At 42.1% G+C, this 25292-nt stretch overlaps 1 protein-coding gene across 14 annotated transcripts in view; it reads left to right on the top strand.

Moving 5' to 3' along the window:
• The first annotated feature begins 210 nt into the window (after positions 1 to 210).
• The window catches only part of CDC42BPB (CDC42 binding protein kinase beta), a 98654-nt gene continuing 73572 nt past the window's right edge, over positions 211 to 25292 (top strand). For 7 of the 14 annotated variants that reach the window (XM_056345175.1, XM_056345174.1, XM_056345173.1 and 4 more), the window contains exon 1: positions 213 to 746. In XM_056345175.1, the coding sequence (XP_056201150.1) occupies positions 569 to 746 (178 nt within the window). In that variant the 5' untranslated portion in view covers positions 213 to 568. Of the gene's footprint in view, positions 747 to 25292 lie in introns of all 14 variants that reach the window. The other 7 variants (XM_056345170.1, XM_056345166.1, XM_056345163.1 and 4 more) reach the window with 3 other exon arrangements.

Genomic DNA, 25292 nt, shown 5'->3' with positions numbered 1-25292 from the left:
CTGTGCCCCGCCGCCGGGAGGCGAAAGTGCGGATGGGAACGTGCGCCCGGCGCTGCCGCCGCCCCTCACACGCTCCGTGGCGAATCTGCCGCGGCGCTGCAGCGGTGCCCCCCCCCCCCCCCTACGGCGCGGCGCGCGTCCCAATCTTCCTGCGCGGCTTCGCGCGGCCCTGCCCACGTCGCGCGGACGCTGCGTGGTGGGCGTGGCCGGGGGCCGCCGGGGCCGCTCCGTGGGACGCGCCGGGCCGCGCTTGCCGGGGCCGCCGCTGCCGGGGCGGAGGAGCGGGAGCAGCAGCGGGAGCAGCCCTTCCCCGCCGCCGGGGGGAGGCCAGAGCGGGGGTAGGGGGTGGCCGCGTCCGGCCCATGGACCGTCCGGGCCTGAGGCGGAGCCCGTGGAAAGAGCCGCTCGGCCCCGGCGCGGCCGCGAGGGGCGGGAGGCGGCGCGGGGCGCGGGCGGTGCGGCGCGGCTGAGCGCGGCGCCCCGGGCCTTTGCGCGCCGCCGTCAGCCGGCTTCGCCGCCGCCCGAGCGGCCCGGCCCTGCCCTGCCCTGCGCCCGCCGCCGCGGCACCATGTCGGCCAAGGTGCGGCTGAAGCGGCTGGAGCAGCTGGTGCTGGACGGGCCGCAGCGGCACGACAGCGTGCTCAGCGTGGAGACCCTGCTCGACCTCCTGGTCGGCGTCTACGCCGAGTGCAGCCGCGACTCGCCGCTCCGCCGCGACCGATACGTCTCCGACTTCCTCGAGTGGGGTGAGCCCGGCGGAGGGCGGGGGTGGCCCGCGGGGATCGGGGGTGGGTACGGGTAGCGGGAGGGGAGGGCGGCCCCCGCTGCCCTGATGCCCGGGCGAGGGGCGGCAGGCTGGCCCGGGGTGGCTGCCCGGCCCCGGGAGCGCGCTGCCCGCTGCCGACCTCGGCGGGGCCGGGCGGGGTGGGGAGACGCCGCCCCTGGATGCGGAGCCTCCCTGGGGAACACCCCCGCCGCCGGCCGGGCCTTGACCCCTGCAGGTCTCCTCCCGGCTCCCCTCGGCCCCCAGCGGGCCGTTTGGCAGTCGGCGGCAGGAGCAGCCCTGGAGTGTCCTTGGCCTGAAACCTGGCTCGGCTTAGCCCGAAACGTCAGGCTAATCCAGCCCTCCTCGGCGGGGTCCCACCGGGGAGGGGGAGCAGGCGGCTCCTGTGCCCGGCTCGGCGCTGTCGGAGGGGACCCACAGTTACCGCTCGTTCATCGCGCAGTCCTTGCGATGTGGGCATGCCCCCGAAGGACAGAGCCATTCCAGGCAGCCTTTATAACAGCTTTGTTTAATGGTGTCCCGCTGTTAAGCGGTCTGATAACGAGAAACCTCCGGTGGTCCGGGCGGTGCTGACAAAAGGCAGTGGGGGTACCTGGGGTAACGCTTAGGATGAAAGTTTTCTATCCAGTGTTGTTTAGCTCAGAGTATTGACTACGGGTATGTGGGTATTAGAGATCCTTCCCTGCTGCATGCCTAAGTGAATTTATGTTAAAACGGCCATGGTGGCTGACTGGTTTATTCAGCTGAGTAAGTTATGAATAATAATGTAAGACGAAGGTGACTTAACTTCTCTGAGGAATAAGAATTGGAGGAGAGGGAGGAGACATTGTTGCTCATGAGTATATTGTCCCGTTTATCAGCTGTTCCTGCATGTACAGTTAATTAGGCTTTTCAAGAGCCCTCAGAAAAACCAACAAAAAACCAACCCCACAACAAAACCAAAACAAAACCAAAAACAAAGGATTTCCTAAGGGACAAGGAGGGGCCTATTTACTTCAGTAAATGCAAATATGTGTCTTTAGCACTACATACAGACCAGAGCGCTAACATGTAGGGACAGCTGGTTCTCCTTAATTTCTGTGGGGACCACCACTCTTTGTCATACACTAACAAAGTAAGAGGATTCACTTCCTGGACTCTTCCATTGACGTCAGTAATGCGATTGCCAACTGAATAATTAACCACTTTATCACATCTGCCCTGCAAGGCTGCAGCCTGGGGAACATTGATTATTTGTTTTGTGGTGGGAGCTTTGTGCATCTTCAGCAGAGTGCAGTCTGGTTTTGTACTCCTGTTTTCAAGCTGATGGCTTGTAGGAGTGAGCACCTACAAACTGTTAAATGTGATAGATCAAGACTGTGACGGTACTTTGAGCACTGAAGTTGAAGAAAGGATTTGGGGCAGGCCAAAGAATGATACGCTTTTTCTATAGCACTGCTGGTGGTTGTGTCTTACTGATTGATCCCTGCGTTGTCATTTTGTGTGTGATGGAGGCAGATCATACAATTGTTTATAAAATCGCTTCCTTTAATTCTATTTATTGTGTTCACTGAATATGAAAAGGTTACTGACTTGATGAAAAGTATAGCTCGCAATAAAAACAGTGTGTAGTTCTTGCTGCAGTGTGGGATTACCCTAGTATAACAAAGTGCCTATTCAATAAATAATTGAAATGTATGTGAGCTACCATCTGGTGCTGCAGAGTAGGGATAAAAGTTTATAATCCAGGCCCTTGATGGTAAGGGGATGGGTCTAAATCTGGACTGCTGTATATTTGTGTTCCGTCAACAAGGAATACACTTAAAACCAATTACAGTTGATACTCTGTGTTCCTTCCATTCCTTCAAGCTGTTAAAAACAAATACATGCCACCAACAAGACACTTTTTATCTGTGTCCTAATGCCCTCACAGTAGGTTTCCACTGACAAGGAACTTGTTTCTGCCTCCAGCTAATAAGGAAAATACCATGCCAAACATGCTGGTCTTCCTCATGTCATGATGTGCAGGCTTAATTACAGCCTGATTCTCTGTTAGAAGATATTCTGGATTGATGTGCACAAGTTTTGTGTGCTGCTGTGTGTCTGTAGAAGCGTGAGGGTGTAGTTAAATATTTGGGGTATACTTTGAAGATTGGTGTTTCTTTATCAACTGGAGACAGAAGGAATTTCCTTTTGACAAAATGGAGACATCGCTGACAATGGAAATAAGCTGCATAGGTATTAAGGTTAAATTAAGCTGAGCTATATAACAAGCATTTCTTTACTATTTTGGATTTAAAACTGGGTGTGAGGTATCATGCACATAAAATTCCCTTGAAATGATTCAGCATGGCTAATGGACTTGCTTGCAGTCTTAATTGCCAAGAGAAAATAGAGTTCAGGCATGGTAGTTGAGGCAGAGGGTTTTTTTCCTGGTTGTGGGGTGCAGAGGACATGCTGAGTTGTGTGGTGTAGCTGCTGGATGTGGGTATCTTTGCTCTCTGACAGCAGCATGATGTTGCTTGTATTCTGGAGCTGGTGATTGTTGGAGAGGGGAAGTGGGGAGTCCAGAAAATTAAGGCCCATGTTTATCCTGTGACACTTACGCCACCTTCTCCCTGTCTATAGAAGCCTTGCACCTCACCTGCAGAGGCTGGTGAGCCCCAGATGGTAGATCTCATTGCTTTTGTCCTATAAATCCTGCTGCTGCTTCCTGGCAGTCCTGCCACAGGCTTTTTTCTTCAAAATCCTCTTCCTATTTGTGAACCATAGAAGAGCGTAGGGTGTGGCCATTCGCCTTGAGGCAGCCTGTGGCTTCCATCGCTTTAGAAATGTTGTAAGACTGCCATTTTAACCTTGGCAATTGTAGCTTTCCCATGGTGAATGGAGCTTTCGGACAGACTGTATTGTTTCCCTATATTGGAAGTATAATACGCATATCTTTATGCTAAGTATCTTTGGAGAAGAGCTGCAAGTGAGGAGTTCAAAAGCCCTTTTCTTCTAGTTATTTTTATTTATAACTCCTGCTGAATAAAGTCTTGCCCAATTGGTTATCACTGTATTGCTTATATAATAGATATTGAAATAATGCTCAGTATTCTCAGTGGGAATCGAATCCAAGTCTGTTAGATAACAGACCCATGTCTACATGTTCAGAAAGAATTTCCCAAATCTGTGCTTAGTGTCTTTTAAACTGTTGCTACATCTGCTGCTCCTAGAGTGAGAAATTGTGAGGAATCTGAACAGTGAATCCTCTTCTAGTTGTACTTGCTCATTCCTCTGAAAGTCATCGGTGAAACTGGGCTGCTACAGCCCTTGTGTCTCTGAGGCCAACCTGCTTGACCATCTCTGCTCGTCCTTCCAGTTGTCAGGAGAGCAGCCTAGCTGGCATCTGGGGAGGTGCTGGAACTCGACAGTCCTGGGTCCTAGAAAGCCTGTAAAGCAGTCTGCATGGCCCTGGGAGTCTCTGGAGGTACTGCCCTTGGTAAGGGTGACCTAGGCCACTAGTAAAGACTACCTAAAGCTATCAGCAAGCACAGAGGTGGCTGCATGGCCTTCAAACTTTTCCGATGGATTGTGGTGCACACCAGTGCTTGGGTGCTGCGGGGTGGTATTTTTTGTGCACTGCAGAGGGACCTCCTAAGAGACTTTTCCTGCAAAAAATATATGCTGTCCTTTGTTTCATGTGACGAGAAGTACCGGAGTGCTGGAGCAGCATGGCTGCAGCTCAGGTGTCCATGCATCACTTGTCCTTTGGCTTTCTGGTACAGCATGTTCCTCCCTGTGGAGCCTTTTGTTCCATCATACTGAGGGACCCGAATCTTTCATAACACTGTGCTAGTGTGGCTGCTTGCAGGGCACCTTGCTGGCTGGCATCACGTTCGTGCGTGTCTGACATCACCTTGTTTTTCAGGAGTTATTTTACTTGGCTGTGGCTGGTGCTTACTGCCCCTTACTTCCAGTCAGCAGGGACTGGCACAACTGGCTGCTCCATTTTTGAAGAGCTACTTGGCAGAGTTTGCAGCCAGTAGGCAAGCGTGTTCAGAGAAGAGTCTAACAGGAATGGGCCTTATTTGTATTCAAAATGCTCTTGGTGTTGCATAGACCCTCTTGCTCCAGCCTTTGTTTCCTCTGACCCTGTTTTGTACTGCTGGCACGCTACAGAGGGCAAGATGGCACATGTCCCCACATAGTTCATTCAGTGTTGTCTCGCCCCTGGACTGTGTACTGGCTAGTCCTCTCTGTAAGAACACCCAAACCCAATGTCAGAGTAGTTTAAACTGATCTAAAATGTGGTTTGGATTTTTATTTGTTGTATTTGTTTTTTGTTGAAGCAGGTGCACTGGCTATTTCTCTTGTGTTACGAGCTGTCTGTTTGAATGCTGACTTACCTTCTGTGTTCTCAGTTTGTGCAAGGTCTGTTACCCAGCTAGACTGATGTTCTGCTTTTGGATGGTGCTGGTGCGGGTTTTTTTGTTTGGGTGTTTGGTTTTTATTTTTCCTGAGAGGAAATTAAGGGGGCTGAAGCTGTGGGGAAAAGAAAGAAGATTGCAGATGATTAGTGTGAGTAGGCCAGCTGAGCATCTGTGGCTGAGCCCTTGAAGACAGTCTGGCATAATTGGCAGCGGGTGCTGGTGTAGTAAAAGCAATATATTCCCAGTCTGGGCTAGAGGAGGGAAAATGCAGAGCGCTCAAAGTAACCTCTCTAGCCTAGCCTCAGGCTGCCACTTTAGGGTATGTATCTGTTAGACCTGAAGCTGGACCGTAGGTAGAAAAATCATGTGCAGAAAGTTCACCAAAAAGAGTTGCTGTTGTGCTGGTGCAGTGACTCACAACTTTGGGTTGCTGTCAGGACTAGTGTTTCAAGTTTGGATCTTGCTTTTGGGGGGCTCTGTGAACTTTGGAAGTCTGCTCCCAGGCCTACGTTCTCCTCCTTCCAGCTCTGCTTAAAGAGGCACCTTAACCTTCCAAATAATAATAAAAAAATCTAATGAGGGAAGGGAGAACCTTACAGGGTCACCTTTCTGTCAGAAGAGTGTAGAGCCTGTTCTCTCAGCTTGAAAGCAGTTGTATTCAGAAGTGTAGATGTGGACTTGAGAAAAGGTCTTCCCAGCCTGCATTACAGCATCTTCAAAACTAGCTGCAGGGTAGACCTTGTCCTCTGGCTGCCACAGGCACTGATGTACTAGAAAAAGTGTGGGGAGAGGGTGGGAACACGGTGTGTGGCTGAGTGTGCTGTTAGTGTAGGAGGCAGATACTATCCTTCGGTATTTTTGAGATGACCTTAGAGCTGTCAGACTTTGAGGGTTGCTTATGAGGATCTTTTCTTTGGCCTTTTTGGGTTACGCCAGGAAAAACTGTCACTTGATAACATGTCCTATCTCTTGGCTTGAGGGCTTAAATTCCTCTCTTCTTTCCCTTTAGCACTCCTCCCCCTTTCCCTGCTTGCAGAAGTACACATAGAAAGCCAGGAAGGGACCTCAGGCTCTGCTAGCTTGTGTAATATCCTCCTCTGTGTAGGCAAAAGCAGTGCAGTGAGCGATAAGCCCACTGGGCGCATGAGTGAAGTGAGTGTGGTTGGATAATGAAGACAACTGATAAACAAGAAAACTGAATTTCAGACACTGGCCAAAGTTCCTCTACTTCCATCCTCTACCCACCAAAGCCTGTTGTAACAGCCTTTACAACTCTGATACAAGAGCTAGCAGTAGGATGGGGATGAGGGCCCACTGGAGCAGGGTGAAGCTACAGGTGCCTTGCAGAAGTTCTGGAAAGGCCAGTGGTGGTGGTAGCCACACGTTCTTTGTGCACAGTGCGGTGTTGATGCAGCTGAAACCCTCTCCTACTCCCTGAATGCTTTCTGGTGGTCGGACATGGGGCACTGTAGCTCGGATCATCTTTGCTAATGAAGTCTGATGGTCATCTGGCGGAAGAGTGTGAGCATGGCTGCCGAATCCCAGTTTCCTGCATTCTATGCTTTGAGTAAACTGGTTTTGTCCTTTTGAAAAATGCATGTTAGGATTAATTCATGCTGAACTAGCCCAAGCTGCCACGTTAGCTTTGAATGCATTGTAGTCAGGGCTAGTGATCTGAAGGCATGAGGTTCAAAGCCTGCTGCGGTAGGTATGATGGAGCCTTTACAGTACATCTGTTCTCTAATCTGTTATTTTTAGAGTGAGGCGATACTTTTTAATGACTTTCTGTAAGACTGTGCTGTGAAGCATCGGCACTGAATGCTGCAGTCATGTTTTGACAGTGGGAAAGCATTGTGGTCTGGAGGATGAGAGATACATTGTCATGTGCTGTTAAGATCACAGGCATCTTGGGTGAAGCTTGTCTTTTGTCCCACAGAAGGAAGTCAGTATTGCTTTTCTTCTGTGGATGAAGTTGCTAATAAATAGCAACAGTCTTTAGTGAGGGCTTGAGGAGTTATGTGGTATGTTAAAGGCTGTGACCTATATTTTTTATTTTAATTCTGTTTAGAAATGAAAACTCAGAAAGGGGTAAATAAGTCATTGATAGTTTTGTCTTATAGAAAAAAATGCGTGCAGGTAGTGGTTTCTCACTCATGGTACATGATAAAAGTATAGAATGCAGAAGTGAAGTTTTATAAGCATCCGTAAATTTAACATTTTTTTCTGACTTTCCTGTAGAAATCTAAATTATTTTCATATTGCTTTTTTATAGGTAATATTAAGATATAACATTTTGCAAAAGATAATTTATGTCCTTAAAACTTCCCTGGTTTGGCAAAGTTATGTATTAGCAGTGGAAATGGCTTGTATGTCAGTTTAGTCAGCAGATTCAGTGCAATGAACTTTTTTATCAAATGAAGTTGAACTAACCTTTTTTTTTGCAAATAATTCACATGTGGGAGTGAGTCAGTTTCTTCTACACCTACTGGAAACAAATGATTTTAACTGTGTGAGTCAGAACTGAAGAGACTTGTTTCATCAGCTTTTTTTAGCAAGTTGCTTTTACTTTATGGTTATATATTAATTGTTTTGGGTTTAGTAATGTAGGTCTATAGTTGAGGTTAGTTGGGAATGTTAAACTACTACAGATTCTTCAAGTTTATGAAATTTACATTTTATCTGTTGCTTGTAATTTGAAGCAGTTAATGTAAGCTGTTTTTAGATGGGTATTACAAAAAGGGAGAATTATGGTACTTACCTAAACAATTGTGCCATTATCTGAGCCATTAACAGAATATAGTGCCTAGGATTAGGAAAAATTTTATGGGTTCATCTTTTTCATTACCCATGTCTGAAAAGTGAATAAGATGATGGACTACAAGCAAATCTATTTAGAAAAACAGAAGGGACTTGTTAAAGCTTTTTGCTGTATTTTTGCCTTTGATAATGCTTTAAACAGAGTTGAGATTCATTTTCTAAGCCTTTCATAAGGTACACTTGAGAATTCCAATATATTCTTGATGTAGTTACCAAAGAGCTTGAAGCTCTAAGCTTGTTGATTGGTTGGTTCATTTATGTTAAGAAAAGGGACTTAATTTTAAAAAGCTTTTCGAGGTCTAAGAATTTCTAAGTACATTTGGTCTGTGCTTCAACATGATCTGTTCATTTTAGCTGTCTCCTAATACTAAAATATTCTCCTCTGTTTTTCTCATTAGCATATGCAGATTGCCAGAATGCAAGCCTTCATTTATAAAGATCTTTGTTCGCTATAATGAATGTAGCTTTCTTGTATAGGAAACTACATGCTGTTTTCTTAAGCCCTGATTTTGCATAGACCTCAGTAATCATGTCTGTAGATATACTTAGAGCGCATTCAGATTAAGTGTGTGCATCCGTCATTGCCAGCTGAGGCCTTAGGCATCCTGAAGTGCCTGAGATCTTAATTTCTGTCATTCATGTCATCAGGGTCTTAACGCTAAAACATGTTATTACTTAACGATGGCCTAAAGCTTCAAATGTGACTAGTACCTCTGGATGCCCAACCCGAGACCTCTGTAAAGGAGTCTGAGCTTTTGAAAACGGTGGGGATGTCTTCACCAAGTATTGAATTGTTGGAAATGTATGGAGTTTATTAATCAGGTGTGCATTAATGAAGGCTGAGATAAAGTACTTGATTTGCTTAAGTGCAGTGCCATTGAGGGCTGAATATGTATAGCTGCCTTTCCCAAAAAGGCCAAGGAGAGGAAAGATCAGAAGCAGCATCAATTCCAGATATATCCCTAATTCTTTTCACCATTTATAATTGTTCTCCAACATAAATGTAAACGATAACTGCTTTGTGAAGTCCTGCTTGAAATGTGTTTATGCCAGTTTAGCGAGATGTGCATGTTTAGGATTTTAGAAAAGTCTATACAAAATTCTGTCTGGACTTTTAATTCTGCTTAAACGTGAGTTATATTGTTCTAATTTTCATTTAAAAATTCAGTGAATGATGAAGTAGTAAGTAAGATGAAACCAGTTTTAAACTCACTTAAGTACATATGTGGAAGTCAGTCTTAAAGGAGCATTGGAACTATTCTGGCAATATTGTACTTTTATTTGGGACTGTGTAGTTCGTGGGATGTGGATTCACTCTTTTTATAGGTGGTGTAACTTCACCCAGAATATAGCAACCACTATAGAAGTATGGAGGTTTTTTAGTGCATTGATTGCCCTACTAGTAGTGGTCCCTTAGCCTAAGAACTAAACTGTATGCTTCTTCTGGATAGATGAGACTTAATGAAAAGCTTTGGGTCACTAGAAATTCTCCAAAGGTACATAAAAAATAGATCATGCCCTACCTAAATTGGTTTAAACCCTGTAGTACTGGAAAAAAAGACAACAAAACCTCTCTCCCAGCAAAGAACCCTTTTTTTTTAAACATTGAGAACTTGAATCCCTTCTAGAGTTGTGCTAAGTGGGCTGTGAACCTGGAGAAGAGTAGCAAATGTATTTTTTTTTTTCTGTGACTAGTTATACCCGAGTAAGAGGTTTGCATTGAAAAATTTCAGTTAAGGAATTTGGTTTCCGTTATGCAGTCTGTTATGATTTGCACTGCACCTGAATGAAATGGAAACGTAATTATCTGTCCACATTTTCTTTCTTTTTAGTTTATATGTTCTTTAAGGCAAGGAGGGATCTCACTGCACACTGGCTATCCGTGGGTCCTTTTTGGAATGGCTTTGTTGCCCTGTGACCCTCTCAAGTTACTTGCTTAAAAGGGGGAAACCACGTTTTTGTGATTCAGAACCTTACTTTATAGGACTTACTACAGGAGGCTGGGAGAAGAAAATTTTTGTGTACAAATGACTAAAAGTGATCTAAAGGTCCTAATGGAATAACTGGTAGCTGGTAACTGCTAGGTCTTGGGTTATAAATGCAGAGTGAAGGCCGGAGTGTGTGCTGTTTAATCTTTTTGCCTTTTATGGGTAATGTGGTATTTTTCCTAAACTCACACCACTTCATCTTTCAGAGCAGATTTTCTGAGAAGCTGCAGATGAGTTAGCCTGTTGTGTCACAGGGAAGAAGCACATTTTCCTTCCAGACTAGCTTTAACTATTTGTAGCAAAATGCCTGAAGTCTTGTGGCATGGCATTGCTGCACAGAGGAATTAACTTTGCGTTAACTTACTCTATTGTGTAACTGAAGATTTCCATTTCCTACAAGTTCAGCCTTTAGTTTCCTGGACAGTTAATGTTTAAGTTGGGAATAATGACAGTATCAAACAGCTCTTTTTAAACTGTGGTTCTGCTGGCCTGGTACTCCAGATAACATAGTAAGGACAGCATACAGAGGGGATACTTAACTGTAGGCTATATCATTCCCACAGACTGTCTTTATCTTACCATTAGAGGTATTTACTGGTTATTAAGGCAACTGGGCTTAACTGAGTGGTTATCGCTCGTTATTGTTATGTTACTGTATTGTTATGTATGTTATTATGGGCCAGCGGGGTTTTACTGGCTGGGGTGTAGTGCTGTACCAACAGGGCTATACTTGACCCAGGCAGGCAAGACCCAGGCAGATCTGCGCCCTTGGTGAGAAATAATCCTTGTGCATCCTGAAGTTGACTGTGTCTGATGTGAATTGTAAAGATGAAAGACCCAACACTTTTTGAGAAGGAGGGAAGGGGGGGATTTTTCATTTTAAAAGAAGTTCGGTGACGGAGAAGCTTTTACTGCTCTTAGGAAAAGGCTTTGCAGTAATTATCCTCAACATTAAAGGTATTGCATGCGTTTGGGTGGCTCAAACCAGGAGCAGAAGTGCCCTGGTTGATTTTGACGGTATCAGAGCTACAGGTTATAAGTTATAAGCTTCCTGTTCTTGTGGGTAGTATTAAACATCATAAAGGTTTTGTTTAATGTTTCAGGTGAGGGTGGGGATAGTAGAGATTACATTCTATACTTTACCTTTTCCATACCAGCATTATATTTCCTTCACACTGTAAAACCTCATGAAGTTTGACATGACAAGTGCCAAATCTTGCACTGTGGAGCTGTAAACGTTGGGGAATGGCCATCTAGAAAGCAGCCTTGCAGAAAAAATTTGGGGATCCTGGTAGACAATTAGTTGAAAAATTCAGTAGTGCCTCATTGTAGAAATGGAAGCTGCCTGTGTGCTGAACTGCATCAGCAAGAGTGTAGTCAGTAGGTTGAGGGAAGTGGTTATTCTGCTCTTTACAGTACTTGTGAGGCCATTTCTGGAGTACTGTGTCCAGTTCTGGGCTTCCCAGTACAGAAAGAACAGCAGGAATCTGAAGTGAGTCCAGCAGAGAACCACTGATGTGGTTGGAGGCCTGAAGCACCTGAAGTGCAAGAAGAGCCCGAGATACCTGGGTTTGGTGAGCCTGGAGAAGGGGAATTGGTCATGATCCTGAACCGCAGGACGTGTGGTTACGGAGAACACAGAGGTGGACTGTTCTCAGGTGCAGTGTCAAGAAGGAGAGGCAATGGACACAGGCGTAGCAAGGAGAAATCTGACTGTGTACGGGGGGGAAAAACAATTTTCCTCCTGAGGGTGGTCGGCACTGGAAGAGGCACCCAGAGGGGTGATAGTCCCAGCAGATAAACCTCAGCTTGACAAGGCCTTGAGCAACCTGATTGAACTTTAATGTTATCTCAGCTTTGAGTAGGAGGTTGGACTCTGATCTCTAGAGGTCTCTTCCAACCTAAAATTGTTCTGTGGTTATATATTTTTTTCTTTTTTTTTCCCCCGTGTTAGGAAATTTATGTAACATCCTAGATGCTTTAATAGAAAACAGTTGTTCTTGATAGATACTTCTCAGAATGAAAAGAAATACGTGAAACAGAATCTTCTTACTGTTGCAGATAAAGTAGTTGACACAACTTGTGTAAATTTACTATTCGGTTTTTGGTAATTTTAGGTGTTTAGCCTGATTGGTTGGCATTTTACCATGTAGTCTGAACATGAGCATTGACAAGCTTTTAACTAAATTTTAGGCTTGTAAATGATTGGAAGCTAAATTTTGTTCATGTTGTTCTTCTATGTGTTTTAATAAAAGCACCAGTTTCCTTGTTCCTGGAAGAGAATTGCCGAAACAGGTTTCAAGAACTTTGCACCTATGTTTTATGTCTAGTGCTTTTTCCCAAGTGTTGGCTTCCTTATGTGTAGTTGTTAGCCTTGATAGCAGTTGAAGTATTTTAAAGCTTCGTTTCATGGAGCTGTCAGAAGAGCCTGCAATCCCTGCATGACTGCCAGCCTGAATCATCCTTTATGATAAATACAGGTTTAGCTGTTCTGCTAGATATGTTCTCATATCACAAAGGGATCTCTATCTAGTAGAGTTCCTAATGTCCTTACATATGACATTATAAGGAGTCTGACTAAGCAGTTGCTAACATCAGGGTGAAGCAGTCTTCATCATAGTTGTAAAGATCTAACGGGAGATATTTGCCAGTGTTTGGTTTCCTCTGACTTAGATGAAGTCAGACTTGCAACATGGTTTTAAAGCTGATACTCTTTCTTGATAGTGCACTTAGCTAACCAAAACAAATCACATTGATATATAGAAAATAGCACGGGAAGTGATATTAATGATGAGGATAACAACATACAAATGGAACAAAACCCAAGAACTGAATCCTTTATTAGTGGTGTGTTGTGATTATTAATAGAGTATCCGAAGTGACACTTGGCTTTCCAAACAATCAATTTATATCTGTGTTTTTGAGTATGTTGCTGGCAGCAAACTTCTGGGAAAATAAGATTTTTCAAAATTCTCGTGATTCCTAAATGCCTGTAAGTCTGGTAGACATCCTTGCCAGAGAACATATGTTGTGAAGGCATTAACTGACAGTACTATACCATGTAATGGTCCATTATCCTTCTAGGGCAAGGACTGTGTATGTAAGCTGTTTATAACGTGTGTTAATTTTTCAGGGGAAACTTTGTTCAAAGTGTTGTATAGTTGTTTCAGATGCTGTGGTTGTGAGCTATCAGCTATGTTAGCAGTTGATGTATGGAAGTTGTTCACACTGTGTTCTGGTTGCAGTGTACTGCAGTGTATTGCTTCTGTCTCGGGAGGTACCTTGGGGGAAAAAGCAGAGTGAAGTAATGGCAATAACTTCTTTTTTGGACCGAGTCTTGCTGCCTAAAACTACTGAGAAATATCATCCTCTTCCTCTCATGCCCTTAATTTCCTCTTTTGTTTCATTGTTCAGACTTTTTACTTCTTATTTCCTATTTGTATTTAGAGAAGACACTTTGCAGTGATGTCTTTAAAACAGCAATGTGCGCTTGTACATGCATTGCTGCAATGATCTTTTGCGTCAGGGGCTGTAATATGTCATTGTGCACATTGGTAATAATAGCTCTTACTTCAAGTATATGCTTGATAGCTACAGAATAAAGAATACAGACATTACTGGAAAATATGCTCCAGTAATTTACCTTCAAAGCTCTGTGGGAAGCTCTGAAATGGGTGACAGCTGGTGAAAGATAATGGATTATCTTTCTGCAAGAGAGAAGCATGGGCAAGACCTACTTCTTACTTCAATCTCCTTGCCCTTGTCTCTCCCTCCCCCCTCATGTTCCATATAACATTTAAGAACCTAGCCTTTCCATTTTCTGAGTGACTTAGGTGGAGACTGTTACTTATCACTTTTGTGATTTTATAAAAATATATATTGGCAAGGAAATAAATATAGCTGTGCATAACAATTTGTGGAAGAGGAAATCAACACTGTCTACTTGTAATCTTTTAACACTTGTCCAGAAATAGATTGTTCAAGAGTCGTAGTACTTGAACTAAAATTTGCAGTAATGGAATAAAAACTAAGCAGGTACTTGAATTAGAAAGGACTGGGAAAAGCATCACTTGAGGTCCTAAATATTGATCAATATATTATGAACAGTGCTCAGGCCAGAAGATGTCTTTACCTGGTACTTCCAGAAGCGATAGCCTGTACTTTAAGGAAAACTGTTAAGTTGAGCTAATGTACTGAAATGGTTGTTAAATGAGATTTTGAAGGAGAGAGGTGGATCTGACGATACTCAAAGAAAAAAGTCTTTCTTCTATGATAACTGACTGGACTTTTGGGGGTTTTGATATGTTAAATTATGTTCATATAAGAAAGATGAGACTCCAAACTGACTTCTTGGTTCTTTGAAAATGTAGTTCTTATAGAATGGTTCTTCAGAAAAGGACAACTTCTTAAATTTTGGATAATATAATACAGTTGTAAACACTTCTGGCTTCTTTCTTTCCTTTAAAATACAGTTGAACAGTGACTCAGGGTGAACTTTTGCCAGTAACTGCACAAACTGCTACTGTAGAATTTCTTAAAATAATAAGATATATTTTTGTTCCTATGTAAGAGTAACAGTCTGAGCATCATAATAGAAATTGTGACAAAGTCACACTTGCTGCTTATGCAGATAATATGGTGAAATAGTTCAATACATAGCTGTTCCTGATACTTCTTTTTAAAGGTTTTGTGGACTTAGATTTTTACTTTTTTAAAATGATGCTGCTATGAATTTGGTTTTAAAACTCAATTTATACAGGAAATGAGTTAAACTTCAAGAAGTTGTGACAGAAGAGAAATTTCGTGGCTGTTAGGGCATAAACATTAGGACGGTTGCCAGAATAGTTCAAGGCTTAAACTCCTTTACATAAGATTTGCACAACAAAAATGCAAGCTTTATAACCACAGCTGCCGTTCCCCTCGATGCTGCGTGGTATCCCTGTCTTGGAGACCATTGTCGCAGACTTGTGTGTGTACCTGCCCATAAGAACCAGATCGAAGCTTGCATGTTACTTCAAAGGCTGTGAAACTACTGAGAGATTAAAAACACTTTTTGGTAATATTCATGTCCTTGCTGGATTCACAGTGGCAACCCAGTGATGGAGCAATGTGTTACTAAACAAGTGGTCCTTAGCACCTGTTTCATGTAGATTAAAAAAAACAGTGACGTAAGTGGCATAAATGTCAAGAACTGTAGGAGATGAAAAAGGAAAAAAATTAAAGTTTACATTTCTTCCAGACTTTTCCATTAGAAAATTTCAAAGTAGTTTATGGAACAAAAGGATTACATAGCCTCAGCTCCACAATACTGGGATCAAAAATGAAACTAGTGTGTCTGAACTACAGTATCAAGGATGAAAAGTTTGAGTCTTTAGAAGATTGTGGTTTGGGACTGAATGTTTTTTTAAAATGAGTCAATGCAAGTGGAAAAATATTACTTAAGAGCTAAAACAATCACTGAATGGGCAAAGAAGCTAAGGTTTACTTAGATGATACCAGAGATAAATTAGTAAAGGAAAATATTAAATTCTATGTGGAAAAAGAGAAGGGAATGGGGGGGTATAGCTAAAATGATGTATAAGGAAGTAGAAAGGCAACGATTTAGCTTTTCTCTGTGTAAATAGTTGACTCAGTGTCTGTATTAGCGTGCAGTTATGTTGCAACAGATTAAAGTATTTTGAAGATTGGCAGAAATTCCTTGTTCTGCTGCTTGTGCTCTCATCTTCTGCTTGTGGCCTCCTTAGAGGCCATGTACTGTGTCAGAAGATTTCTGGAATGAAGTTAATGCATCTTCACTGATTCCTACTCTGGAATGGGAAAGTTGTAAAAGTATATCTGCACTGGAAGGCTTTTCCAGCTGCATCTGTACTGGCATGCAGGTGCTCACCCTGGTGTTACACTGGAGCATCCAGATGGTTGGTTGTTATTTTCAAGTATGAGTAAAGGAAAAGGTTGGGAGCCAACAGAATGGAGCCTGAGGTATAGATGAAGATTTGAGATTGCCAGCCTACTACAAGCTTGTTCTGAGTGTCCTGGTACTTGATTTTCTGTTTTGAAATCAACACAGCTGTCATGATGGGCTGGAAATGAGGAAAGAAAATGAATCCTCTGCTTAAACGTATGGAAATAAATCTTAGGGTGAAAGGATTATGGTTGTAGTGCTTATTAAACGAAGATGGCATGTGTATAATCTTACTCTTAAATTAAAGAGGAGTGTACAAAACTGAAAAATTGTGTTTCAAAAAAACAAGCTTAAAAGCAGAACATTCTATCTGATACTGCATCTGATATAAAAACTTGTTGGGATGTTCCTCATTTGATATGCAACCCTTGAAAATGTGAGATGTAAAGGTACAACGTGGTATTTACAACTGTGAGTGTAATGATTGAAATACTTCTCATATTTTATTGGCCCTAATTTTAGTATTGGCTAAGGATGATGAACAGATTTTTGTTTCCTGCTGGCTTTAAGCATACGCAAGAAAGAAGGAGAAGCTGGAAGCCAGGGAGCTTGGGCTGCTGCAGATCACGCTGGGGCGTGCAGTAATGGGAGGTATGTTCTGGTTTGGAATGGTAGTGTGGAAGATAGAAGCTTCCAGGAGCCTGCAAGTGGTTTGGGAATGCCTAGAAGCATGTCTGTTGAACAGTGTGTCATGTGGGCTGGCAGTCTACTGGGAGCTTGTTGTCTAAAATCATGAGCTAGAAACTGGATTTAAGAATTTCCGAAAGATATCATGGCAAAGATGTTAGGAAAAGGTGGGCTAAAAATACTAAACAAAACCAAAAGCAGAAGTGTGTTCTTTGATACACAAAATACTGAGATAAAACGAAATAACTTATTCAGTGTGTATTATACATAAATCAGCAAAAAGTTGGATAAGAAAGGGTGGCAAAAATGCAGAAAGAGGGAAGAGAAGAAGGAAGAGCTCCATCCCGACTGTACTAGAGCAAGCTGAATTTATAATGCTTGGAGACGTGGAAATGTCTCTAGGAAAAGGCATGGTGTTCTGTTTTTAGATTCGTGTTCTGTATGCTTTGCATATACATGAGATGTTATCTTTAGTCATGCTCTAAATCAGTTGGATTTTTAAAAATTCACTCTTAACTGTTCCAGGATTTGACTTCCCTAAGGATGACTATTTGATTTAAAGGACAGTTGAAAAATTTGAACATACATAAACTGTGATGTGCCTAATATTTCAAGTTCTCGTTAATCCAAAATGTTTCTTTCAGGGTTATTTAATGTGTATTAAAAAAAATACCCTTCTGCCAACAAGGTTGAGATGGATTTTTATTCTTATTTAATAGCAAGTGTTATGGTCTTGGCCAGTTTGAAACTTCAGAGTAATTAGTTGGTGCCATTTAGCAAACGATAACTTAAATAGACAAAATTCCAAAACAGATTTCTTCAGGCTTCTTGGTTTATTTCTTAATAATGACAATTTGTGCCTTTTTTTTGTTTGTTTTGAGCTGTGAGCACTTCTTAAAAACCTGTGCTGCTAATGATCCACGTACCACACAGTTTGACTCCATTTCTAGAATTCTATACCTAAGGTCAGGTTTAGGATCTCCTCATAGATTTCCCCTGCAAAATCTAGACTTTCCTTTTCCAATTTAGATTTTAACTGTAGTGTATGGAAAGCCTGGGGATAGATACAGCCAAATTTTGAAATGTGCTGAGTCAGTGTCAGACAAAAAATAGTTGCATAGTGAAATTAGAAGCACATTGCTTTATCTGGGTAGAGTTTTCCGTTGTGCCTTGGAAAGGTGAGGGATGTATTTCTCTTCCCTTTCTACTCTATTTACATCCTTCCTGAGCAAGTAAGTGTCAGGAAGCATCCTGGCCTCTGGACATGCACTCGCCTTCTGAATACCCAAACCCCAGGGATTTTTCTGTTAGATGGCTGACTGTGCTCCTAACGCCCTGCCTGCCCTGTGTTGTGTTGGTAGTGACTTCCAGCACTTTTGAGTCAGTGAAAACAGTGCTGCTCTGACTGGTCTTCCTCTCCATTGCTCCCAGCCGGGGGCATTGGAAGGAGCAGAGCAAGGCAGAATGTCTTTGGCTTTGGAGTTCCTGGTCTTGAGAGGGAGCTGAATAAGTGAAGTATTTATAATAATAAAAAACCCCCTCTGAGCCTCCCACTATAATTTGTAGCAAATCTTGGCATGGGACTTGGTATTCTCTGCAGATATAAAGACAATCCTCCTCTTCCCTGCTTCTGCTCAAGTTATGAGCTACTCCAAATATTCTAGTGCCTGGTCGCATGTCTTTATGGCCTTTTCCTATGGCAAAAATCTGATTTTCATTGACCTTTTAATTAGGTCTGGAGCTCCAGGGAAGTTCTGAAACAGGGCGAGTAATGTCTGAGAAAATGTCCTCCTGCCTGCTGCCATTTAAAAGGAAGTGCAGTGAAGAGAAAGATGTGCCACACCTATGCTTAAAGTAGCTGTTGCTATCTGAACTCTTGAAATTGAAAAACAGTTCAGGGTATTTATACGCAGAGTGTTGCAGCCTTGAGCCTTTATAAGAAAATAAAAAAAATCAGGTGCAGTTCTGTAGCACTTAGCTGATCTAACGCCCTTTCCCCTTAGTCTTGTATTTCCTTGTTTATGGTGTTGATGTGGCTGAGAACTGAAGTATCAGGAAAAAGGTAATTCTCATTTGACTCTGCTCCCTTACCCAGCCTTCCCTGCAGGTGCCTGGGTGTTAGCACCAAGGCAGGTCACCTCTGCAGCCGCTAGGCTGCTGTGAAGGCTGTGAGCATCCCACCTCACCTTGGTCTGTGCTACCTAAGATGATGGCCTCTGCAACAGTGCTGTGCTCCTTTAGCCTTCTTGCTGGCGCTGATGTAGCAGCCTCTCCCAACCCTTCAGTGATGATGATTCAATTGTTGAACTACAGGTTGATAGTTACATTATGTGTCTTGGTAGGCTGGGTTTCTGCTGGTTTAGTGAGAAGAATCAGGTCAGTGAGGTGAGACCAGCTGATGCAAGGAAGAGAGCAGATCTGTGAAACTGCCCCTCTGGTCACAGCAGTCCAGTTGTGTCACTGAACTGCATCTTTACATCACTCTAAATTTATAAGCAGAGAAAAAGGATACCTCATAAGGTGGATTTCTCTATTGTCACTGTAAGTGCATTTGTACATGGTGCTTTGTCAAGAAGAGCTTACTAATAGAAGCCTCTAACCTTTAAAATAAAGGAGGTGGCATGTGGTAAATATAGCACTAATGTAAAGTATGAATCGTTCTGTTATATAATGCATGTATTAAGTTTTTAGTAACTTGAGAGAACATCTTGCATATATCTGGAGAAAACAATAGATGTGCATTTACTGTAATCAATTGATAAAACAGTCATGCCGCTTGTCTTGCAAAGTTTTACTGTTAAGGTCATATAAAGCACGCTGTCAGAAAACTAGAAATTTCCTTATACGTTGATGATGTAAGTGGCTTCATTAATGTAAGTGTATGTAAGTTTATATCAGCACAGTGTGGTCAACAGACTGGAATTGTTTTATTTCTTAGTAGGGTGTGCAAGAGGTACTGGGTCTGAAATTGTTTCATTCATATGTTATTGAAATTTGGGTGAGCTCAAATTTGAGATTTTCTTAATCTCTAGTTTGAAAATATCTGAAAAGTGACAGTATCAAATGGTTTTTCTAAGAAGTTGTACTTCTCAGACTGTTCTACAAAAAAATTAACTCTGCTTTTTAGATTATTCATCATGCAGTAAAATAAGTGGATTTTAGCAATATTTATAACTGTTATGGAATGAAAGAAATTGAATCATTGAAATTTTACTGTTTGGAACTAGTGATTCATGTAGAAGCCAGAAACAATTTTTCTATTAAGAACGTGTTTCAATATGTGAGCACCATTTGCTGTGGCTTAAATAGCCTCCCCAACACCTGCAAAATCTGGCCCTGGACTAGGAGTACAGAAAAATTCAGGTACAAAGAAAGCTGTATTAAAAAGAGACTGTATTCTGTGGTGTTTGTTGCCATCCATTTCTCACAATGATTTGACATGTATCTTGGAAGATCCTGTCCTAATGTGCTGTAGGTTGGCTAGGAACAGACTCTCGTGTAGCACTTGAGTGCTCACTGCGGTCCAAGGCATGTCCGCACCAATTTTAAAAAAGACCATTTTGCCCCTCTCCAGCCTTGTCCTGCTGCCTGCCTTGGGATGGGGCTGCAGTGTCGCAGCTGTGAGTCGCATTGGGTGAATGGTTCAGTGGGAGGGGATGGGATGGACAAGTTAGCTTTCACCTGGAAATGTTTTCTGGTTTGACATAGCACATGAACATTAATGATAGAGTGGAGTGTGGTGGGAAGGAACAAGGGGGAACTATTTCAGCAGCAGAATGGATTTCCTGGATTAAAGTGGTCATGTAGCTCCCCATTCAGTTGTCCCAAATGTCTGGGTTATCAGACAGTCACAGGTAAAATTTGTAGTTCAAAGAGCCTGTATATGACTTGTTGGCATGGTGCATTGCCTTCGTGCTGACACTTCCAAAGTGTCAAACACTTATAGCTTTCCTTACCAAACAAAAGAATGTCTTAAAATCCAATTAATTATATATTAGGCAACAACAAACCTGTAACTCAACTTTTAATGCAAGTTTTACTTTAAATATTTAATCTCTTTGGACAACTGTTCCCTAGAACATCCTGAAACAAATGTCAATCGCTGTGCTAATGAAGAATGATTATTTGAAAGCACTAAACGATACTAAAAACATTCTTTTGTTCTTACGGTCCATATATAATACAAATGTAGTTAATGTGTCTGTGAAAGATCACAATTTGTATTCTGCCAGTGCCAGGTCTTTCCCCCAGAACAATGCAGCTTTCAAAATAACATGGAAAAGGGCTCAAATACAGTGTACTCTCTGCTGTCAAGACATTGACTAAAAAGCACAGTGATAAAAGTTTGAAGCAAAGCCTATTCTGAAGGTTGTAATTATAATAATAAAAACTGATCACCAGTATATCTGTTTTGCATATACGTGGGGCATGGTTTAGTGGTGGCCTTGGCAGTGTTAGGTTGATGGTTGGACTCGATCTTAAATGTCTTTCCCAACCTAAATGATTGTATGAGAAATGGGGCAGTGAGCTTCCTCCTCTGTTAGATCTCAGATACAAGCTTTCTCTCCCTTGTGCTTGCATCCATTGTAGCATTAGCATGTGCCATTACCTTTAGGTCTGATTGGTTTTTATTTTACCTAACCATTATTTTTCCATAGGTAAGCTACTCTCTTATATGAGTACAGCAAATAGTTATTTGGTGTTTGTTCCTGGTTGTGTAAGCCAGCACTTACTTCCTCTTGCCTGCTAGGACTCTGTTGCCATCTAGTTCTTAGACAAGCACGGTGGCTTTCACAGGAGTTAAATTGGCAAGATATTTTGAGGCTTGGACTACTCAGAATCATCTATGTGTTCCTCAGTATTTGTACAAATATCGAGTATTTGGTGTCCTTTCATTGTAAGCATGAAAAGCATCGAATGGGCTAGTTGGGCAGATAGCCAGGTATTAAATGCTGGTGGTAACATTCATCAATGAGCTGGCAAATGGTAGCATATTGCTGCGGACTGAGTCCGATGTGGTATTTGCTTCTAGGGCTTCCCACACAAAAAGACTAACAGTGAACACAGGTGGTGGTTCAAGGTAAATGCCTTGCTCTTCTGCTGGCAAATTTAGTGATGCTAATTGGATCAGCACCAGAACTACTACTCAGTATTTTCCTTCAAAATATTTCCTGATGCCATTAGCCTTTAGCATGGTAACAATTTTTTTCGTGTAGTTACCACAAACTAGTATACAAATTTGAAATGCCAGCATCAGTGCTTCCGTAACTAATAATACTGTTGCTCATGGATCAAAATGCAGAAGCTATGAGCACTCTGTCTTGGTTTATGCCTAAAAGTAGTAATGGTTTTATCCTTTTAAACCTTTGAGGATTTTGCATGTAATTATCTAATCCAAATCTTGTCCAGACTCATGGTTCTCTTAAGTGCCAGCAAGTGGCCACATATGTCAGAAGGCTTTCAAAAAATGAAGCAAAATTCAGAATCATGACTGCAAATGAGTATCTTTCTGTGCTACTTCTTGGAGTATTTTAAAAAAACATTTCTATACCAGATTAAGTATCACAATACAATATTTAATTTAATAATAGTTACCACTTTTTCTCTTGAAAAATGCTGGCAGTCAGCCTCAAGAAGATTCAGACTCTCTTGGTGTTGTATTATGTATATGATTGTTTCTACTGGCATTTCAGTTCAGATAAATACTGCTAGAAGAGAACATGTTAATATTAGGAAGTACTGACTAGCCAGGCACTATAGAGTGCTGGATGGCCTTGCTCGGGAGACACAGGGGATTCTGACAGCATGTGAAGCAGTGTCCTGTACCAGGAGAGTGTTCTGCGAGGGCTGTTAACGCTTTGCAAGAGGTAGCCAGGTTGTGCTTCACAGGTTTTTAACCCAGTGGAGCTTGTCATTGTAATGATAACCAAAGTCTTGCACCACTGAATTAGTCTAATGGATGTTGATGAATGATGAAGAATCAGATCATTGAGCAAGAGGCAGACAGAGTAAGTGAAGTGCGCATATGTATGTTATAAATACAGGTGGGAGAGCATGGCAGAAGTCAAAGGCCTGGCAGAAAATGCGTCAGAGAATACAGAATGTGTCACCTTTTGCTTGTAAACAGCAAAACTTTGGTGAAGTTTGGCTTCCTGTAGCATTGGGATCTATCTCCTCTACTGGGCCCAGTGGAGTAACACCCTGCTCTTCCTGCCCTGCTACCTTCCCTTTTCTGCTCTATGCATCCTTTCGTCCATCTTCCGTGTCAGTATCGCTCTGCTGTCCCGTCTCTCCGTGACTAGGGCCAGCGAGGTGTGTCCGCTTTGCACCTTAGTGTGTGCCGGTTGCCCAGCTGAGCAGCTCATTGCTGTATTCCTGCTGCAGCCTTTCCCTTGGTGGAGATGATGCTGTGGGTGTCTTCGCTGTTCACTGCCAGGTTTTTTATAAAACTTGTAGCAGCTTGGTTTCTTTGGACAACTTCATGAAATTTGGTGAAGAGGATATTAAGGGTCTTTACTGGGATCAGAAAGTACTGGGTGGGAGGAATGGACTCGGGACTGCCAAACGGTGTGATCACACATACCTTATTTATTTCCTTAGGAAACCAGACTGAAAAAAAAACCCCAAAAAACCAACCAACAAAAAAAAACATTCACAGGGTGGACAGTAAGAGGAAACAGGCCAGTACAGGAAAAGGGAGGCAAGGCCTATAATTGGAAAAATTAAGACTGGAGTCAACAAAGGATGGAAGAATTAACAAAAATTTACATTTCTAAAACACAGGGAAAATTTCACAATCCAGTAGCAAGAGGATTGTACTTCTTTAAAACTCAAGTGTGGGTTGTAACAGGTATTTATCACCCTAGTAAGCAGGTTGGGGCTACCTGGGTGTGGGTATCTCCCAAGACATGTATACAAGCACCAACTTGTTAAACCTGCCAGCCTACTGTTTTAGTAGCAATATCAGAGGAATGCCGTTTCTTTGAAAAGGGTGCACAAAGGGCAAACAAGTTACTTGATTTCTAGAATGTCGGTTAAGAGGGATGGTTGAGGGAAATGGTAAAACTTGCTGTTCTTTCATGTTCTTATTCCAAAGAAAACATCTTAAATAAAATATTGGATCTGCCTGGTGGGAGTATGGCTCCACAGACAATTATCTGCGTCATTTTGTTGTTTCCCTGACATTAATATTTTGCAATTCACATAGTTTCCTACCACAACGTTTTGTAAAGGGGATGAGTAGATAAAGGGAGCGTGGTGGCAGATGAGTTTCTGTATGACCAGACAGCTGGGACATACCTTCTGGGTAGATCTACTTCAGTGTTATGATTGTGTTATATAATGACTTAAACCCCAAATCACTTTGAAGATCAGTTCTGAACTGTGAAACTGTCCAGTGCAGGGCTGTCCAGTATAATGAATAGGTTGTCCAGAGGGGCCACAGAAGTCTCCATCCTTGGAAGTTTTTGAGACCTGACCAGGCAAAACCTTGACTAACCTGGTCTGAAATCAATATTAACTGTGATTTGAGCAGAAGATTGGACTAGAGAGCTCCTGAGGTCCCTTTCAACCTGAATTCTAAGTCTGTGTGTTATTTTCTTGCAGTTGTCACATTTATTTAAAACTTGAAGCTGCCAATGATACAAAACATCAGATGTTCTTGAACATTTGGCAGCTTCAACTCAGTGATTTTTTTTTTTTTTTTGTGACTTAATTTCTGGAAACTTGCACTGCCTAAAAAAATATGCAGGAGTCCTCAAATTAGAGTCACTGGGTAACTCCACCACTGAAGCAGTAGTTATGATAAACCCAGCCAGTCATCTTCTGTCTGCTGTAATGTAAAGGTGCTAGCTTTTGTGATTCCAGATAGTAAATTATTGACATAATCTGAATGGTTCAGAATCTGAACAGAAAGTAAAAATCCAAAATATACCTTAACATTTCTCATTTTTAACCACATTCTAGCTTGGTAAAAGTTCTCCTACTATTTTTTTTGAGGGTGATGTTGAATACTTCCCTGTCTTGCTTTCAGAAATGAGGGAGAATTTGGCATGTGCTTCCAATCTTGACAGAGGCCACTTTGCATCCATTTGTGGGATAGCAACGCAGAGTGCCCACTTTGCCATGTCAAATTGTCTCTGCTGACATTTCCTGCAACTCTTACTCATTCTGAAACAGTCTTCAAATATCTTTTATCAGGTGACATAATACAAATTGACTGCAGTGTAGATGCGCCAGCTCACAAACCTAAGTCAGAAACCTAGTTACCTATGACTATGCTTCAAATTATGTTTTCAAATTATTCAGATTGATGTTTTCTTTTTGTGCAAATGAAAAATCCTAATCCTGTCTATCACGGGAAGAAGATAATATGATTGGAATAGAATTTGTTTGTGGGTGGAGAATTATGTCTTTCATACATACCCTGGTTTGCGATGAAGTAGTAAATGCTGGCATTTCACTTCCTGTTATGAATATTGATCAAAACATTGACTGTTACTGTTTTGTATTATATTTTGAGAGCATACGTTTCTTGGCTCCTTAAAATTAGTTGGTTTATACTTTTCTTGTATGGCCTTATGGAGAACACCCTTCTTTCAAACAAGTGTAAGTACAATAATGCAAAATCTGCTTGAGAGAAAACAGTGATGCATACAAATATATTGCACATAGAACACCTATTCCAAATTCTGATTACAGCCTCACAGTCATGAATAAAC

The sequence above is a fragment of the Falco biarmicus genome, chromosome 7, assembly GCF_023638135.1.
Source record: "Falco biarmicus isolate bFalBia1 chromosome 7, bFalBia1.pri, whole genome shotgun sequence".
Taxonomy (NCBI): domain Eukaryota; kingdom Metazoa; phylum Chordata; class Aves; order Falconiformes; family Falconidae; genus Falco; species Falco biarmicus.
Note: the sequence above shows the minus strand (reverse complement) of the source record. Positions and strands in the feature narration are given on the sequence as shown.